The sequence below is a fragment of the Ambystoma mexicanum genome, chromosome 6q (assembly GCF_040938575.1).
Source record: "Ambystoma mexicanum isolate Mex_15411 chromosome 6q, UKY_AmexF1_1, whole genome shotgun sequence".
In the NCBI taxonomy this organism is placed as follows: Eukaryota; Metazoa; Chordata; class Amphibia; order Caudata; family Ambystomatidae; genus Ambystoma; species Ambystoma mexicanum.
Window position 1 is genome coordinate 1105567900 of NC_090937.1, and position 20951 is coordinate 1105588850.

A 20951-nucleotide genomic window follows, 5' to 3' on the forward strand; every position below is an offset into this window, starting at 1 on the left:
CCCGGAAGGGAGGTCCCCGGCCAGCTGTTCCCAGCAGCAGTCAAGGTGGCCTCCCTCCGTGACAAGCAGGCACTTCGAAAAAAGGAGAAGGACTATCTTACTCGACGGCGGCTACAGGATCCCAGCAGTAATTCCGGCAGTTCAGGTGAGGAGAGCTGGACAGAAGGGGGAGAAAAGGGAAATCAGACACCTAAACCATCACACCTCCTCCTAAAAAAGGGGGATTACATGGCAACCTTGGATATGAAAGATGCTTATTTTCATATTTCCATGCTCCCACCGCACAGAAAGTATTTGCGCTTCAAGGTGGACAGTCGACACTACCAATTCAAGGTACTGCCCTTCGGGATAGCTTCAGCACCAAGGGTATTCACCAAGGTACTGGCGGTGGCGGCTGCACACCTACGCAGGGAGGCAATCCCAGTGTACCCTTATCTGGACGACTGGCTCATAACGGGGGAAACCCCAGGAATTTGCAGGACAAACATTCAAAGGACTATCGACCTCCTTCACGAGTTAGGCTTCTCAATCAACGAGAAAAAGTCAAGCCTAGTGCCAAGCACCTCAAAACAATTCCTAGGAGCAATCCTAGATACCCAAGAGGGGTTGACCTTTCCTTCAGAAGAAAGAATTCGGAATATACTACTGCAAATTCCGCATTATCAGTCCGGTCAACAAATAACGGTACGCAAAGCAATGCGTTTACTGGGCATGATGGCGTCATGTATTTACCTGGTCCCCCACGCGCGCCTGCGCATGTGTCCCATGCAGGAATGGTTGGCGAAACAGTGGTCTCAGGCAAGTGGTCAGTGGGACGATCTAGTGGTTGTTTCACCAACACTGGTACAAAGCCTTCACTGGTGGACAAGAGAGAATCTCGCACAGGGGAAACCCTTTTACGATCCCGAGGTACAGGCAATAGTCACTACAGATGCATGCCTGACGGGGTGGGGAGCTCTCCACCACACAGCTCAGGGTCTCTGGTCTCACTCAGTGGCCAAGAACCACATCAACCTGCTAGAGCTTCTGGCAGTATTCAGAGCGCTTCAGGCGTTCGAGCCCCACCTACTAAACCTGTCAGTGCAAATCCGGACGGACAGCACAACAGCCATGTTTTACCTGAACAAGCAAGGAGGGACTCACTCGCCAAATCTATCCAAGCTTGCCCAGAAAATCTGGATATGGGCACTCAGACGGAACATCTTCCTGTCATCACAACATGTTCCAGGGGAGCTCAATTCCCTAGCGGATGCTCTGAGCAGAGACTCCCTCCCAGAGGAACACGAATGGGTTCTACACAGAGAGGTCGTAGAAGATATCTTCTCTCAGTGGGGTTTCCCCACTATAGACCTACTCGCCACAAGCGAAAACAGACAATGCCCAGGATTTGCATCCAGGTTCCCCCAACCAGACTCCCAGGGGAACGCCCTGTGGATGAACTGGTCAGGGATATTTGCGTACGCTTTTCCACCAACTCCTCTCATCAGGAAAGTGGTGAACAAGATGAACAGAGAGTCGATGACGCTCGTCCTAGTTGCTCCCATGTGGGCAAGACAACCGTGGTTCCCACACCTACGCAAGATGGCGGTGTGCGAGCCCATCAAACATCCAGCCTGGTACAACCTATTGTCCCAGCACCAAGGTCAAACAGTGCACCAGCAACTCAACTCAATGAACCTGGCAGCATGGCTCCTGAGGTCATAGAGTTTGGACATCTCAATTTGCCACAGAGGTGTATGGACATCCTAAAGGAATCTAGGAAACCAAACACAAGGCACTGTTACCAAGAGGTTGGGGGGGACTTACACAGGTGTTGTAGCCTTGCAAAAGAGCAAGACAGCCTAAAAGAGATTTGCCCACCGATCCTGATGTTCAGCTTCAAAGTATCAGGTTGGAGAGCTGGTATAGCTGTCAACACAAAATAGTCAAAGAAAAGGGAAGAACAAGTCTAGCCTGTGTTTCAAAGGGCCATTTGAAAGAGAAAAGGTATTTTTTCCAGTGACAATAAGACTTAAACTGAACCCAAGTTTGTAGATCCAACTGACCTTCCGTGTAAGTCTATTGAAATCTTATCAGGAAGGTACCCAGTTAGTAGGGACACCGCCCCCAGTCATCTAAAAAGGCCAGGATGAAGAATATGAGGTTTAAGCGTTTTTAGATGGAAGGGTCCTATGGGAGAGGCTGTAATGCTTCACTGATTGGAAATGTTATGGTCTAGAGGAGAGGTTGCAGGAATTTGTGCAGTATGTACATGCATGAGTATATCATCGCCCACACCCCCCTCAAAATGGGCCCTAGTGTAGGGCCCTACAGGTGGGTACTGTCAGGTCCTCCAAAATCAGGGGGCATATGAGTCAGGAAATTGTAATTCACAGGGTGGGCAGATGTTTTGCCCCCATGCGATATAGTTGGTGTTAGGCAACGTTTGTATGCAGTACCCTGTGTAAACACTACAAACAACTATGACTACAGGTATAGGAAGCACAACCTTTGGTATAAGCTTGTACTACACAGTTTTGGTAGCGTGTTGAGCAGCCAGGCTTATCTCAAGAGGGGAAATGTGAGCTGTAGTGGAGTTACACAAAGATTAATAGTCACAGGTATTCAAGTAAACTCTTACACTTAAGGTTTCTTGCATAAACAATTATTAATTTATGTATCAGTCAGTTATAAAGCCTTCTTCAGAAGGGAGCAATAGAATAGTAACACACAAATATACTTCAATACTGTACACTTTGAGTTTCTGAATCAGACAAGACCCTTTTGGGATGGCCGATAGACACAACCTACACCCACATGTGACTTCAGTAACAAGGGTGCTGGGGACATTAATATCTTACTGTTGGCCTTCAGAATACTCTTAAAAGTTGGTAAAAGGAAGGGGTTATTAGAACAACAAGAGACCACAAATATTCCTAAGCAAGTAAGTACTTTTAGATATTCTTAGAAGAGTCATACAATTCAATAGGCTAAGCCAAAGTCAATGGGCAAAGGTCTTGGGTAAGATGAAGCACTTCTGATAAGTAAATGGAAAAGTCTTTGCACAAGTTCTTAGGAGTCTTTGATGAAAAGAAGAATCAAATGTAGGGCCATAAGCTGATTAGACTTGTGAGTTGTGGAAGTTACAAGCACTTCTACAGTAAGAGGTAAGTTCTCTTAGACGTGTTTTACAGTACCTCGGTAAAGAAGAAAAGATGCAGCTGATGACTTCTGTTCCTGTGCAGCTCTGCAGATCTCCCTGTTCCTGGGCCTCAGTCATGGGGACAAGAGGGAGGACGTCGGGCAACTCCTGCAATGCACTGGGACTGTCAAAACCAGCAACCGGCAAACTTCACTTTCAGTGGCTGTTTCGCGTTTCAGCTACCCCAAATAGCAACAACGCAGTTCCTTGCTGTCAAGGTGGGCTGCCCTTGCTTCTGGGGTCCCGCACTCTGCTGAGGTGGCTCAGGCTTGGTCAGTCCTGCTTCGTGGGAGTCCGGAGGATCTTACAAAAGCTTTAGGCCAGCTTAAAAGTAACGCACACAATCTGCTGTCCCTCTCCCTGGCTATACGGTTTCCTGCAGCAACTCTGAGGAAATTCAACCAGCTCCGAGATGGGTGTCCAGGTGGCTTACTTTGGAGTTGATTGGTCTCACCAACTCAAAGAGAGAAGTCGTCCTTGCAGGGGCTTCTCTGTCGATGCGAACTTGGCGTTTCGGCACTGCAGCAGGGCTTCACCGGGCAAACCAACGGTCCAGGAGTTGCAGCAAGCGTCCTCATCAAGCTCTTCTTCAGTTCCTTCGTCCAGTGGTCGACTCTGCCTTCCAAACCAAAAGACTCACCTTTTATTCAATTCTCTCCCATTCATTCTAGCCTAGCTGTCACTCACCCAGCAGGGTGTCTGTCCTTGCCAGATGGTCAGCCAGCCAATCACCACAGAGTGCATTTGGGTCTCCTAGGAGACAAAGCACAGGGAGTTTCGGGCACCTCCCTCACTTCCTGCCTACCCCAGACACTCTGGAGCCAGAGGCGGCCTTCACTCCTGAATCCCGCCAAAGGTGAATGAACAAAGAGACCATACCTAGTTTGGCGTGCAGAGAAAATCTCTAGAAAGACCTTTCCACAAAGACATGGCGAAAAAAGAAGACCAGGGACCATTTTGTCAAAGATGGCTCCGCGCCATTTTGAAAAAGATGGCTCCCGTGGTAAGCATTACCGGAGCTGCGCACAGCCACGGCAAATGCAAACCCTGGTAGTTCATAACGAAACCACTGCCACCAGCCATTCTGTGAGGAAAGGGTAACATACACATGTTACATGAGCATCTAGACACAGGGGATACTAAGTAACCCCTCCAGCACTCTATTGTAAGAGAGTGTGTGCAAAATTACAATGCTAAGTAAAGTCAACAGTAGTTTATCCCAGAGAAGGTATTCAAACCTTGGGAAATCTAAAAGACGTCCCTGTGCCACTGCACTGAAGGAGCTGTGTGACATAAGTTAAAATATGATGCCTAAGGAATTTGGCAGACTCCATAACCAAAAGAAACAGAGGTAAAATTCACATTACAATACATGAGAGAGTGGGGAAAAAGGGCCACACTCTCTCCAGGTTAAACAAATCAAGTCCTCAAAATCCAGCAAAGTTGCTGGGGGTCTCTAAGGTTGAGGGAATTGGCACATTTTTGAGAATTCTCCCTAACAGTTGGTACCAGAGATGGTTCCTGTGGTAGCAAATAGGAGATATTAGGTTCAAGTGTTAGTGGAGGTGGTTATTGTTTGACAGCAGTTCAATTCCAGGAAAGTCACCCTTTCTATTACAAAATGGAGGGGAAGGACCTTGAAGCGCATTGGCCCCGGACTCTGCTGCGAGGCTGTATAGAACCTTGAATGAAAGTTCTAAATTGCCTTTCATCTTGACCATCACATCCAGCAGGTCCCTTTCCTGAAGGCCTTTGTTTTTGGGTCAATCGTTCAGGCCTTCAGGGAAGGTTGGGAGTGAAGCCCAGGTTGTGTACTGGGATAGAAATAACAATTCTTAGTCTGCCTAAGCACCTTCTTTGAGTGAAACTAACTCTTGGGGTCTAGTAGCTCATGTATATTATTTTACATAAAGCTAGAAGATGCTCCCGCATGTAGAGTGTCAGATTTGCTGAGTACTTGGGCCAGAGCTTGTGAAGTGTTTACCTCGGCGTTCGTCATGAAGAGATCTCCACTGGGGCTTGCCTGGTAATGGCAAATAACACTTGCAGTAAGGTACCTCGCAGGCCTAGCCTGCGCGTGCACATGTCTGCCCAGATACTATAATTTTGTCCCCTACAGAGCCGTGGGTTGTGCACAGTTCGCAACTTCAGCCTTTTGCCATCTAAGACTAGACTTTACCCTGCTCATGGGATTGGGGATTCTTGAAGCTCTCAAGGGGGTACCTTACAAACAATGTAAATAGTTAAGGAATAAAGAACAAAGCATCAACCCTACCCTTAGGACAGTGCTTGGATTAGGTAATAATACCTGTTAAGCTTCCAAAGTCAAGTCACAGTCATTGGTTAACCCTGAGACACTTAACATTGAAGCAAGCGTTCATGTTTGATAAAACCAGAAAGTGACTGAATGCAAGAGTACTCTTACCCTAGCAGTATGAAAAAAATAAATGAAGCACATACACATAATTGAAAAGTAAAAAGGGAAAACAAAGACATCTGCTAGTTTAGGATAAGGATAGTTAGTGATAGGGATAGAGTAGTTAGTGCATAAGTATTTCACTAGGGCCTAGCTAGGTGCATTGGTCCTTCTCTATGAGCTGGAATCCAGAGAGGTTTCTGCAACTAGTCTTAAGCCTCCCTCCCTCACCTCTGGGCATTTAGCAGAGATGAGCATGTACTGTGGGGCTCCACGGAGGGGAGGCCAGGGTGAGGAGGAAGAAACCAGGGAAAGTTATTGATCAGATCTCCTTTTGTGTGTTTTTTCGCATCTACGACAAGAGGCAAGAGGGAGGGAATCTAGTGTTTTATTATTCTGTTTAATTCCCCTTTCCCTCGGGGGGTGTCACGTGTTTAACTGGTATAGACAATTTGCAGACTGGTTACTCACAGAGGTCTGTGGGGTTCAGCAGCTCATGCACCATTCAAATTGTTGGGACCTGACATCGCTATCAGGTCCCTGGGTCTCTCATGCCATTTACAGGCCTCTCCAATGGCACTCAGTCACACTACTTCTCTCCTGCTCTAACGCAACTCATGCCTATTAATCAGTAGTCGAACTGTACGAAAGGAAGTAGTGCAACTATGTTCCCTACTGGCCTGCCTCTGATCCCCACAAACCCCATCGCCACGCACAATACAAACCCCCAAACACATGCCCCTGCTGCTTAAGGGTACGTTCAGTGCAGTACACTGAAAGTGCACGTTTCAACTTCTTCCTACACCTATATTTTAAAACGAAACCATTCCAGAACGATTTCTTTTTTAAATTAAAGTATCGGAACAGTAAAACTTAATTTAAAAAAGTAGAGGGGCATTGTTGCTCCCAACCGCTTCCGCCCACTTCAACCACTGCTATTAGTGCAGAAAGACGCAGAGCACCTACAAATCTTTGTCTTTGCACTAACTCTCCATGGCCCTTCGTGCCTGGTCCTGAAAATGAAACAATTAGAGGTTGCTGGTGCATTATCCTACAACTAGATTTCATTAATTCATTACATCCAAACTGATGGATTGGGTGAAATATAACAAGGTCTTGTATAGTATGACTTCTGCCCTTATGGCAGCCTCTTGACATATCGGATTTCATAAACCAGCATAAGGGGATCTCTGAGCCAGACCAGCTTCTTAAGCAAAGACCTTCACAGCTGCATAGTGAAACAGAAGGTGTGCTGCAGTCTCTTGAGACTGAAAGGGAGCTGAGAGTGGATGTGGACAGTCTCATGAATAGGCAAGGTCCTCTTGTATGGTTCTGCTTCTTACTGTACACTTCCTTAGGAGGAAGATGGGAGCATCACCCAATCCAGTTCTAAAAAACAATTTCATAACGTGCAAGTGTCCAGCTGTTTCCATTTCTCCATCTCTAAAAGATGTTCAAGCAGAATAAGCCATAGGCACTGGGACTGATGAAGAAAATGGTAAGCAACGTCCAAAGTTGTTGGGCTAAGAGATATCTCCACAGTGGCCTCAGCACTTGGCAGAGTAGCATCTGCAACAACATGGCAGAGATGCTGTAGACAAAAGCATAGCAATGGCAGAGTTCACAGCTGAGCAATACCTGAACAAATAGGTCTAGCCAATGCCTTTCCTGTCAAAACGTGGACATGGCGAGGTTGTACCAGAATTTCTTTTCGTGCTAATTGCAATTTTTACCCATACCCACCCTATGGGTGTTACAGGCTGTCACAGCCTTCAGTTTCTGCTTCAACCGCCAAATATATCCACCTCTAGAACAAAGCCATTCTGCATCAACATTTATTACTTCTGCCAAAAGTGGGTCTTCTACTATTGCAAAAATATGTAATTTAGAAGTTATCTCTTGCATACATTTCTGCTGCATAAGAGCACTATCTCGCTATTCTTCTCTCAGCAAGTTTAATTAGAGTTCCAAACAGGGGTCCTTCAGTACTGCAGTGAAACCTTTGAGTCACCAAAGACTTCAAGACACTTCCTACCACAGAAAAACAAAAATGCACAGAGATGATCTATATTTCATGCCAGGAGTTCAAAGAGCAAACACCTGGGGGCAGATACATTTCAGTAGGTGATCCTCTTGCTGAATCCATCCTTCAGGTACTGACAGATCACATACCAACAAATGAAAACTGAACATTAGAATCTGAGATATCCTGGTATCAGCAACAAAGAAAAGCTGTGTCTAATCACTTATGTGGACTTTATTGCTCTCAATGGACAACATATACATCCTGTAATCCATCCATAGTTAGGATCATGATGCAGCCTCACTCTAATACCTTAGCCAGTAACATTAGGTAACGCTGGGGTTAAATTAGCATCCAAAGCATTCTACACAAGATATGTGCTACTCAAAGCTGCCTGGCAGACTAAGAACAGTGAAAACTGCAGTCCTTTATTAATCCAAAGGAGGGTGTCTGTGTAAATTATAACACATTTCATTGATGGGGCACAACCCAGGGTGATAGGGTAAAGAGGGCAGGCCATAGAATAATTACTTTCCATGCACTTTCAGTACTCAAAAGACTTAATGATGTCATGAGACCCAAGATTTGCAGAAAGTTAATGTTCATCTGATTGTTTTACAATTGCTGTAGGATTACTGAATGACCGAAAAGGAAATGCGACCACTATCAACACATACTAGTTTTAAACAATGTACAGTATCGACTTAAAGCTATAGGAGTTCAACTGGACAAGCCATCCAGTTTGAGTCAAAACAGAAATGACGCATATCATCAACAGATTACCAATACAATTTTATTGATTTATATTTTCCTTACTCTGATTTCAGCTGCATGATCTCATCCTCTGTTGCTAACAGGGTGGTTGCTGACTTGGTTTTTGTGTCTTGCAATTCCAAGTTAGCTTCAGACAACCTGTACAAGACAAAAACATGGTACTAATTGTAAAATTAAAATTGAGGTCTCATGCAAAATACAGCACATCTCTGATTATTTTCTGAAAGACGGAAGTATAAGCCCCACGACAAAGCATTCACACTATGTGCTGGCCACTAAAGCGAGCATACGCACAATCTGTTTGCCAATAAAGAGAGCACACACACAATGTACTAATCAACTAAGGGAACACACAGTGTGCTAGCCAATAAAGAGAGCACACAATGCGCTAGCCTGCCAAGAAAGGGAATAGTTTCTTACCTGTAACTCCATTTCTCCAGCATTGGTATCTTTCATGGACTCACATGCTTAGAATATTCCCCGTCGTCAGGCTGGGAATCCCCGGTACATTATATAGACCCTTTCCCGTAGGAAAACTTTTTCGACGCTTATGCGTCCTATCCCCCTCGTTTTGTATCATGCGTGCCCGCACCGTCAGGACGTCATGATATAAATACAGGACCCGCCCCCGCGCTCCCTCAGATTTCGGCCCCCAAAGTAGTGGGGGAACCGGTTTGCATGTTCAGGGGAGGCAGGCGGGCGCATGTGAATCCATGAAAGATACCAATGCTGGAGAAATGGAGTTACAGGTAAGAAACTATTCCCTTCTCCAGCATTGGATCTTTCATGGATTCACATGCTTAGAATAGATTACATAGCAGTACCACCCCCAAAGAGGAGGCGTGCATGCAAACCCCTATACTTTCTTCGCAAAGCCCGTTCCCTATGATCATGTATACATTAGTAATCGTTAACGTAGGAAAACGAACCACATACAGTCATAAATTCCACAGGATGCAACCCCTCAGTCGGGGCTTACCTTATTGGAATAGGTGTCGGAGCACCGCCTGTCCCATCCGGGTATCTTCGGCATGTTGCTGCGACAGGCAGTAATGGCGGGTAAAGGTGTGTGTAGCCGCCCAGGTAGCCGCCATGCAGATGTCCCCCAGAGGGACTCTGGCCCACAGTGCCGTCGACGATGCCGCTGCTCTAGTTGAATGAGCTCTTGGCCGTCGTAGAAGAGGCTTCCCTGCCCTGGAATGGCAGTACGAAATGGTAGATGACACCCATCTTGACAGTCCTTGCTTTGAAATGGCTTTTCCTCTAGCACCCAAACCATAGGCCACGAACAGTTGTCTCGTTTCTCTGAATGGTTGTGTACGATGAAGATAAAATTTGAGAGCCCTTTTTACATCCAATGTGTGTAACATGCGCTCCGCTCCCGAGCATGGCTCCGGAAAAAACGTAGGCAACACAATAGAGGAGTGTTTATGGAACACCGAAGGAGCTTTCGGTATGAACTGTGGGTTAGTGGCAAGGGCTACCTTGTTCTTGAAAAATCGTAAGTATGGTGGGTCTACCATTAGAGCCTGAACTTCTGAAATACGTCGGGCTGAAGTGATGGCCACTAGGAAGGCCAATTTCCACGACAGAAACTTTAGAGACGATGATGACATTGGCTCAAAAGGAGGCTTCATAAGAGAAGTTAAGACCAGATTGAGGCTCCACTCCGGTGGAAATTTCTTCTCTGGAGGGAAACTCCGAAAGAGGCCTTTAAGGCAGTGCTTAATCAGGCGGTCGCTGAACAATGGTGCGGAATGCCGTCGACGAGTAAACCTTGAAATGGCGGCCAGGTGTACTTTTATTGACGATACCGATAGGCCCTTTTGAGCTAAGAACAGCAAGTATGGGAGGAGCTGTTCCGGCTTAATCGATTGCGGGGCCAAATCTGGTTGATCCTCACACCACTGACAGAAACTTCTCCATTTGAGGCGTTTGTGGAAGGTGCTCTTGCCACTTGCAGGATACGCCTACAGTCCTCCGGAATCGTTAGCCGACCGAATTCGGCGAAGTCAGGAGCCAGGCCGTCAACTTGAGGCTGTCCGGGTCGTGATGCCAAACGACACCCTCCTGTCGAGACAGAAGGTCGGGGGTCTTCTGGAATCTCATCGGTTCCGCCACCGCTAAGTGTAGCAGGTCTGAAAACCACACCTGTCTGGCCCAGTACGGGGCCACCAGAATTACCCGACATGGGTACCTGAGGATCCATTGCAACGTCCTCCGGACAAGGGGAAATGGAGGGAATGCGTACAGGAATTTGTTCGACCATGGGAAGGAGAACGCCTCCCCCAGTGAGCCCTGCTGAGGCCATCTGCTTGCGTACTGATGGCATTTCCTGTTGTTCTTCGTCGCGAACAAATCTATGGAAGGATGTCCCCATTTCTTGAATACTTGCTGTAGTTGTTGGTCGTTCAGTACCCATTCGTGAACTTCGTTCATTTCTCTGCTGAGGGCATCGGCTTCCACATTTCTCACGCCTGGCAGGTGGAACGCCAAGATTTGCATGTTGTGTTGTAGGGCCCAATGCCAGATTTTCTGTGCCTCCGTCGATAGGGACCTGGAACGTGTCCCTCCTTGTTTCCTCAAGTAGAACATCGTAGTGGTGTTGTCCGTCATGACACGCACCACCGAGTCCCTCAGTTGAGGAAGGAAAGATTTCAGAGCCCATCGCACTGCTCTCAGTTCTAGCAGGTTGATATGCAGGGAGGACTCCTGCAACGACCACTGGCCTTGCACCTGTAACGTATCCAGATGAGCTCCCCATCCGCTCAGCGATGCATCCGTCACCACCGTCTTTTGGAACTCCGGTTCCAGTAGAGGCATTCCTTTCGTTAGATGAGTAGACACTCTCCACCAGCAGAGTGCTTGTACTAGTTGTTCGTCGACGACCAGTCTGTCGGACCAGCGACCTCGGCTCTGCGCCCAACGGTCCGCTAGAAATTCCTGGCAAGGCCTCATAAACAGACGGCAGTTGCTTATCAACGGAATGCAGGACGACATGGTCCCTAGCAGGGACATGTATGTGCGCACCGACACCTTGGTACCGCATCTCCATTCCGACGCCTTGCTTTGAAGTTTCTGAATTCTTTCGCGAACAAATCTATGGAAGGATGTCCCCATTTCTTGAATACTTGCTGTAGTTGTTGGTCGTTCAGTACCCATTCGTGAACACCAGGCTTGTGTGTGTATGAAACTCCGCTCCTAGAAAGACCAAGGTCCTCGAAAGCTCTACGGAGGACTTGTTGAAGTTTATTGCGAAGCCCAGTTCCTGTAAGAGGGACATTGTGGCCCTTAGACTGTTTCGTGTTTGTTCCATGGACGAACCTCTGACCAGCCAGTCGTCCAGATATGGATAGACATGGTGACCATCCTTCCTTAAATGGGCCGCTATAGGGGCCAAGCACTTGGTGAACGTCCTGGGGGAGGACTTGAGCCCGAACGGGAGGACCTTGAACTGAAAATGCTTTCTTCCGACGACGAACCTTAAATATCTCCTGTGTTGTGGGCGTATTGGGATGTGAAAATAGGCGTCTTGAAGGTCTAGTGACGACAGGTAATCCATGGGTTGCACCGACCTGATAACCTCCTGGAGCTTTAGCATTTTGAATTTTAGGCTCTTCAGCCATTTGTTGAGTACCCTCAGGTCGAGAATGGGCCTCCATTTTCCATTTGGCTTCTTGACAACGAAGAACCGGGAATAAACTCTGTGTCCTTCTTGTGCCACAGGAACTCTCTCTACCGTTCCTTTTCGCAACATAAGCGCCGCCTCTTGTCGTAGGATTCGGAGGTGGGGCTGGGTCGAAAATATAGGCGGAAGACGTGGAGGCTTGTCTTTGAATTGTAGCGCATGACCCATGCGAATCGTGTCTAGAACCCATCGATCTGTGGTGATGCATTTCCATTGGTCGAAGTGATGAGAGACTCGTCCCCCCAGGACGTTCCGAAGGCCGTCATTGGTTGCTGGTTTGCTTGTTCTTCGTCGACGAGGGACCCGAGCCTCGCCGCCTGGAAGCTTGATAGTCTCTGCTTCTACGTGCCGACTGGGACGCTCGTCTGAACCCTTGTGAAGAGTACGAGGGCCTGTTAAATCCACGGTCCCTCGAGGCTCCAAAGCGGGAGTTTCCAGAAGCACCCCTAAAGGGGCGAAAAGAGCGAAAGTTTCTACCCGTTTGGAGGGCGCCGAGGGACCTAGCAGTATCCGTGTCTTCCTTCATCCCCTTCAACGCTTCATCAACCTTTTCGCCAAACAGGTGTTCCCCTTCACATGGCATGTCAAGGACTTTGTACTGGACTTCAGGACGGAAAGTAGTACCTTTGAGCCACGCTTGTCGACGAAGTACTACTCCATGGTTGATTTGTTTGAAGCCAGACTCTGCTAGGTCGACTGCAATATTAATTGCGTGGTTCGATGCCTCTTCGCCATCCCGCACCAGTAACATGGCTGCTTTCCGGTGTTCGTCTGGCAGGTGTTCTAGGATAGGGGCTAGTTTGTGCCACATTTCTCTATCGTATCGTGATACGATCGCTAAAGAATTGGCTGCTCTTACCGTCGTTGCCCCGACCGAGAGCACCTTTTTTCCAAAGGCGTCTTGCCTCCTAGCCTCGCTTTCAGGTGGAGTTGAACATTTTTGCTGTACCCTGGCCTTCCTAGCCGCTGCCGCCGACACCACCGAGTCAGACAGAGGTTGTGATGTTAGACATTTTGGAGTGGACTCCGGAGCTTTAAACTTTTTCTCAATCCGCCCCTTTATAGCTGGCTCCGAGAACGGATGGCGCATCGTCTTGAGACCTTCTTGCCACACGTGGTCCAGAATTGGGATGGCAAATACCGATTTCCTCCTTTGACCCATATGGTCAAAAAGGAAACAGTCTTTCTTCTGCTCCTCAGGAATCAAACCGAATTCGGAACAAGCTTTCCCCATCATTGCATGGAAGGCTCCCACATCATCCGGAGGAGACGGCTGTGTCTGGCTCCTCGTAGACTCTACCTCTACATCCGAGTTCCATGTTGGGTCCCTCGACGGTGACAGGGAAATGTCTGACCCTGAGTCACCCAGTATAGAATCGGACTCCGACAACTCACCCTCCTCCTGCACTCGAGGACGATCTTTTACCGCCTGGGGAGCCGATGGGTTTTTAGTCGTCGAGCGAGCCGCACAAGTTTGCTCGTCGACGGAAGGTACAGAAAAAGGCGACGATGAAGTCCCCGGTTGAGGGATCTGCGTATCCAGCCGCTGCAGGAGCTTCTGAAGAGTATTAAGCACATCCAGAGACAAAACTGTCTGGGGGGTCAGTAACGTTGAGGATACAGGAACCATACCCCCACTCGCACTCGTCGTTGTCGCCGACGTGGAAGGCCGTAAGCCTAAATCCGACGGCTGCAGAACCGTGCCACCTTCTCCTTCCGCCGAGCAGGCCGTGTCTGGCTGCAGTAAGACTTCAGGGGGGATCGGGTCATAGACCTCTGGCAGCCAAGCCATAGACTGAGTCTCCGTCGACGAAGGAATCCCAACCGCTGCTGCCTGAACGGTAATAGGCATCGTCAATGACACCGAGGTCGACGAGCCAGTAGTCGTCGTCGAGCCCTTAGACTTCGTCGCCGATTTTGATGCCGACTTCCCGGCTGAAGCGTCTCGACTCACGGAAGACCTGGGACGGTCCCCTGAGGAGGATTTTGACAGCGCTTGCCTCTCCGTCTTAGATGATGAGGAGGAGGAGGGCTTTTTATGTGATGAGGAAGACCCAGCATGCTTCCCCTTATGCTTGTCCTCAGAGCGGGTTTCTGCTGGCCGTACATTTTTTGATGGAGGTTCCGACTTGCTCCTGGAGGCCGTGGAGCCAACTTCCGAAGCCGGGTAGGCACCCGCTCCGTCATTAAGCCAGTCGACCAGCCTTCTTTTACGGTCCTTAAGGGTTTTTTGGGAGAAACCCTGGCATATCTCACATGTATCCGCCGTGTGGTGCGGGTGGAGACAGTAGATACAATCCATGTGGGCATCTCCTTCATAAACTTTTTTGAGGCCACATGTCGCACATGGGCGGAATAACGCTTTTCCAGACATAATTCTCCAGAATTTGAACGTCGCCGAAGCGAAACAGACAAAAAAACAACCTAGTTTCCACTAGCAGTAATCACGAGGATCCCACTACTTTGAAAGACGGTTGAAATCTGAGGGAGCGCGGGGGCGGGTCCTGTATTTATATCATGACGTCCTGACGGTGCGGGCACGCATGATACAAAACGAGGGGGATAGGACGCATAAGCGTCGAAAAAGTTTTCCTACGGGAAAGGGTCTATATAATGTACCAGGGATTCCCAGCCTGACGACGGGGAATATTCTAAGCATGTGAATCCATGAAAGATCCAATGCTGGAGAAGTGAGTATAATAAAACCGGCTGGACAATCTCTATATGATATAAGTAGGATGTACAAATGTGACTGGATTCACGACTGAGTTAGCATATTTGATAGAATTTTGCAACTACCTGCTCATGGAAAGTCCATAAATAAGAAAAGGTCACTTGTTTCTTCAGCAATGTCAGATTTTATAGATTCAAAATGTTACCACCATTTATTATTTCTTTAGAGGTTGCTCCTGGAAGATTTGGAGATAACCTTTCTTTGGAGAACTGTGTCATAAACAGTGTGCTCCTAATGGCCGCTATGACATCCAAGAGGCCATAAAAGGAAGCCCCTTCCTACAAGTTCATGTTCGTTTTTGGAGGCCTAATAACAAAGAGGTTCAATTTTACAGGGGTAATGAAATAATTGTATAATGAATTGATGAAAAATATCAAACCAGGAGAAACAAGAATATAACTTATTTTGCTCCAAACTGCAATATTTTACTGATTCAATAAGCTGTGGGGCAATTTAAGAGATGCAGATAACCAAGATAAAGATATGAATATCAATCATATATTCCAAACAGCCAAAAATGTTTGTCTCGCCTATAGCTCAGTCCCAAAGTCAGGATAAATATAATGGTGCTTATGGGATGCCTAGACCGAGCTCCAAGTTGTGACTTTGAAAATCTTTCTCACAGCCTCCTTTATCACAGCCATCCCTCTGGTAATAACGCCAAATTCATTTACCGTTATCTCATTCAGTAAATACCAGGTACTTGGAAAGGCCTGCATGATTCCAAGTCATGCAGTCTTTTTTGTTATTCCCTATTTAGGAGACCCATAGGACTAGACAGGGTCTGGTATTTACTGCATTGTGGAATTATTGCATGTGGGAATTACTACATATTGAGAAGTGGATAGCGCATGACCAGCTCAGGTTACATCCAACTGCATTGCCATCCTGGCTCTACATGGGTCAACAGTCTCAACTCTTGCTTCTCACATTACACCATCTCAAAACAGGTCAAATATCCCCCCTCCTCAATAGACCATCCCTCAACCCCATGCTCCCTGAGAAACTACCATCCCATCACAATCCTGCCATAACTCACCAGAATCATAAAACGATTCAACACAAGCCAGCTACAACATTACATAATCACAAACAACCTCCTCAAGCCCTCCAATCAGGTTTCTGCCCCAGTCACATCACTGTGACTACCATTCTTCGCATCCTGGATGACCGCCACAACATCACTGACAAAAGATAGACGGCCCTTCTAGTCCTCCTTGACCTCACTGCAGCTTTAGACGCTATCAACCACACCATCCGGCTAAACCTCCGGTTCCACAAATTGAAACTCTTATGTACTGTTATTCACTAGTTTACATCCTCCCTCACTCACAAGACAGGCTTTGGGCCTCTTTACAAGTATGGCGGTAAGGCAACAACGGTGCCGGTATCGCTACCAGCACCATTGCTACCATACCACCATGCTAGGAGTTCTATTCACGGATGCCCTTGCAGCCACCAGGTCTGACCTGGTGGCCGTACCGCCACCCGCAAGCAGAACATGATGGTAGCACGGTACTGTTATTAACAGTACCGGTGCTACCACCCTCCCCATTGAGCCTTTTTGGGGCTCAAATGGGAATGGGGATGTACCGGGCCCGGCACCCGCAAAAGGACAATTACTGGGTCCGGCTGGGCTGGAATAGCCCGGTAATTGCCCATTCATGGGTGCCGGACCCAGATGTGAGTTTGGAGGTAGCCTTGCCGGTAAAACCGGCAAGGCTACCTCCAACCTCGTAATGAGGCCCTTTATCTTTATGCTGCCCTATCGACCGAACCCCACCAGAATCAAATACAGAGAACCACAAGGATCTTCCCCATCTCTTCTCCTCTTAAACCTATATGTTGAATCCCTCAGACAGACTCTTAGCAACCACAACATCCACTTCAACCATTGTGCAGACACACAAATACGTTTCCAAATCTCCTACCTCTTCCAACTCCACACACTCAAACACCTCTCTCTACACCATCACCACCTAGATGGCCACTTCCTCAACTCAACCCATCCAAATCAGAATACCTCTTTATCTGCCCACTCCCTCAAACAAAAACTCAACTTTACCCCTGGATCAAAGAACTTGCCACAGGCAACCCATGCGTCCTTCTGTACACCAGTCAAGTCCCTAGGCTTCACCATCAATCCTTGCCTATATTTCCCATACTACATACCTACTGTCACTAAAATATGCAACCTACAACACTTCCTGCACAAGATAAAGAAAAGGCACATTGCTCCCCCTGATGACATACGTACCATAGTCCAGGCACTAGTTCTCTCCGAGATGGACTATGGAAATGCTATCCTCACTGAACTTCCCAGCAACACGCTCATCCATCTGCAAGCCATACAGAATGCAGCAGCATGACTCATTGTACACCAACCAAACACATGCACATCACCCCAGCTGTCTCCCAGCTCCACCGACTACCAATATCTCACAGAATCTCTTTAAAAGGACACTTCATCATATATAAGGCCATCCACCTCAAAACCCCACTCTACCTTCACAACAAAATAAAACCCATCAACCAGGCAAACATCATACAAGCCAACCAACATCTCCTACACATTCCACTCTGCATGCTAACCAGCATGCAAAAACAAGCTTCCACCCAAAGGGTACCCAGAGCTTAATTGTAGGAGATAAATAAGGATAACCTTATCTGAGGCTCTTCTGATGGAGGTACCTATAAATTAACATTTGTCTTCTAGCTTTTATTAGTGCAATAAAGAAAGATGTCTATCAAGTGGCAGATCTGATGTCAGAAGTCGCCAGTGGTTGAAAAGGTTTGTGCAATATTAGTGTCTTACTTTGGATGAAAGCTTTTTTTTTCTTTTTTAAATAGAGGATGACGATGAATGAATCATTTAAATACCTTTTCAACGTGTATTGTTGCAAAAAACATTTAAACATTTTAATATGTCTACTATATCATCATGGACACCTTCAAAAGCCAGATCTGATGGCAAAGAACGTACTATGTGTACGTTGCTCTGATCAGGTTAACATGTTTTCAGTGTCCACTAATAACATTATGTGCATTTATTTTTGTATTATGTTCAGGGAGATTTCTTCTGAGCATCTTTGTTAATCTTATGATTATCCATAATAAGTTTAAAGTATTGTAAAATTCCTATGTGGTTTTTGATCTGAAACTCTGCATTTTTCAGATTCATAACACATCCAATCTCACAGAAGATTAAGGCCGTATGTGATCATCATGATGTAATTCATTGCTCATTGGAAATGTGTTGCTTGAAATACTGGAGGTCTAGGTTCATGCAAAAACCAGTCATCCCTCTTTTCTATCATGAAAAAGAGTAATTAGACATGCTGGCATTGTTCTTTTTTAGAAAAAGTGCAACCGCTACCAGGCTAGGGGGTTTCCAATGCTCCTAGAAAGGTCAGAAGAGACGTTTGGGAGTAGTAGAACATTTTGGAAGCGAATGTAAAGACAAAGCACATGGGACACCACAGAAAGGGTCCAGGAAGCCGTGAGAGAATTACAAATACTCACCCTCTATCCCCGCAAAAATTGCATGCTCTTGTACTCTTGTTAATCATCAGTTTTAAAAAAAAGTTTTTGATGTGTGGGTAGACTTTATTTGGGAATTTTAATTTTAAGCTTGTTTATCATGCTTCCCCTTTTTGTCAATAAAGCTTTAAAAATACTCCCACAGATTTAAATTTATCAAATATTTGTTGGTAAGACCTAGTTTTATAATGTGGTTTCAAAATTGCAGCAAGCAATGTGGCCATTATTGTATTGTCATTGCATTTCAATAAGAAATCAGCTGGCTGGAGAAAGATCTATTTAGTTCCTTATCATCAACTACATTGTTCTGAGCTTATTGTTGACACAACATTTAAACAGATGTTTTGCTCTTTAGTTACCGAATGCAAGTCCCACCTGGAGATAGGTGGCACTTGCATTCATTCAACATAATTTAAAGAAGTGATCCCGAAAATTGTTTTGCTTCTGTTAAACCCTAAGAAAGTATGTCTTACTTACAGAAGGCAGTATCTTCACCAATGGTTGCATCCTGCTTTGCTTGCCCCGTGTACAAAACAATATTAGAATATATAATTTTGCAAGTGTTATCCAAAAATGTATGCTCCTTATCTAAGGTAAAGATTTTGGCAGAAGCCATATTTTTGGTTCTTCTGTTCGCTGAAGAAACGATCAGAGACTGACACTAAGGGTGAGATGAGAAACATTTTTTCATCTTGTGAAGTCCTATTGATGAAATCCACATTTCTGAAGTACAATAAAATAAAATTTGTCAAATTTGTGAGCAACTTCTAAATGGGAATTCATAATCTTTCTTGACTTTTGGCTTGTGTTACAAATACAATATCCCTGCATCACTGACAGTCACATAGGTGTATAAATGCATCCAAATTACTATCCGGAACATTGCATCCTTTCACTGAAACCTGGTCGCCTGCATCTGTATCCTTATTCTGATCAGATGATGTATTCATATTTCTTTGTTTTGAGGAGCCAGTAAGATAGCTCAGTGGGTTAAGTGCTTGCTTTTGAGAACTCTATAATCGGCAGACTGAAGGTTCGAATTCCAGCAAGGCAAACTCAGCCTTTCATACTTCTGAGGTTGTTTAATGAATACCAATTTTGACCGGGCATTAATTATTGCATGTAAAATTTTCAATGTAAAGTTCTTTGGTGAAAGTGCTATTTAAATAACAGATTTGATTCATAAATAGGGGGCGTGGTTGCAATCACAGGACACTGAGCTGATACTTTTTGTTGTATCAGAGATGGAGTAAGAGGCATAGGAGGCATATAGCCTAATATTCAGTCAGAAGTTGTAAAGGTGAGAGGGGTGGCACTGGCATGACAAACTCCTGGTGGGTTTCCTCGGGTTTGCAGAGCCAATCTGACAGATATGATATGATATGGCATTTATTACGCGGCTATACACAAGTGTTTCAAGGTGCAAATCACACAGAAAGCCCATATTTACTGCATGAGCTGAAGATGAGAAAGTGCAGCTGAAGCAGTGGTTCGTGAGGGCTCTTGGGTTAGAAAACAGATAAGTTGTGTTGGGGGATGTGAAGTAAGAGTGGGGTTTAGCCAAAAGGAAATGGTGAGAAGGCGGGCAGTAGAAACAAATGGCGGGTAGAAGGGGAGAGGAACATCCTGAAAAGGAACAGCAATTGGGCAGAAAACACAGGTGACGGATAGACCCGCTGGAAGGTGAGAGCAGCTTGAATCTGCCAGCAGAATGGCACTGGCATTTAGTGACAGCAACATCATTCTGCAGGTAGATAGACTGAGGTCTGGAATATCACTGGTAGCTGTGTCTCTAGCCCTGTCCCTAGCTAAGCTTGTAAAGTTATGGTAGATGCTGGTGTACAGAAATTATGTGCCTTTTCGGCCTAGACCAATAGAGATTATCTCTGCATCTCTGCATAAACTATAGTTTGAACCTTTCCTGAATTTTGGAGGTAAGTGAAGCCTTTTTGCTCCACTTACCTTTCTATGCTCATCTGTTTTGGAGGCACGGATCAGTCCCTATGGCTATCAGCGCAGTAGAACTCTGTTCTCCATAGTAAAAATCCATGTTTGTTTTTATCTGCACACACCACCTTCTGTGAAGTGCAAAAGAGAAGCTTTGTATCTATCTCTGTAACTGTTTTGTTAACTTTGTTGTTACTTGCATGATGTGGCCAGGATGGGCTGGTGGCAGCAGATATGGTGCTCTCATGTTTTTATCTTGTGTACTTTTGCATTTTACCACCCTCTGCCAATTAGACTACTATATACTCTAAAAAGGCCAAGCCACAAGATTTTCGCCTCTCCTTTGGACATCTTGTAGTCTGACCTTCTTCCTGCCCCGGAGAGGCCAGAATTTTCCTAGATGGTAAGGTCTTTCCTAGACAAATGTTCTAGCTTTTGTGGGCTGAGTGGCGGTCTCTGTGTGTGGCCTGATGTGGAAGCTGGGTCTCTCTGTATCCAGTCCACAATCGTGATGGAGCGTGTCTGTTCCTGGGCAGATGCAGTGGCCAGAGGCTGTCCATGATTGGACAGCCCCTGCCAAGTTTGAACGGTGCAGATCTTTACTATTGGTGGGCTGGGGGCAACTCCAGGACGATACTAGAAAATAGT

The 20951-nt window shown here is 46.2% G+C and overlaps 1 protein-coding gene across 7 annotated transcripts in view; it reads right to left on the reverse strand.

Moving 5' to 3' along the window:
• SPATA18 (spermatogenesis associated 18) overlaps positions 1-20951 on the reverse strand; it is a 305326-nt gene that overhangs the window by 228725 nt on the left and 55650 nt on the right. For all 7 annotated transcript variants that reach the window (XM_069631673.1, XM_069631675.1, XM_069631671.1 and 4 more), the window contains exon 5: positions 8437-8532. In XM_069631673.1, the coding sequence (XP_069487774.1) occupies positions 8437-8532 (96 nt within the window). The remainder of the gene's footprint in view (positions 1-8436; positions 8533-20951) is intronic.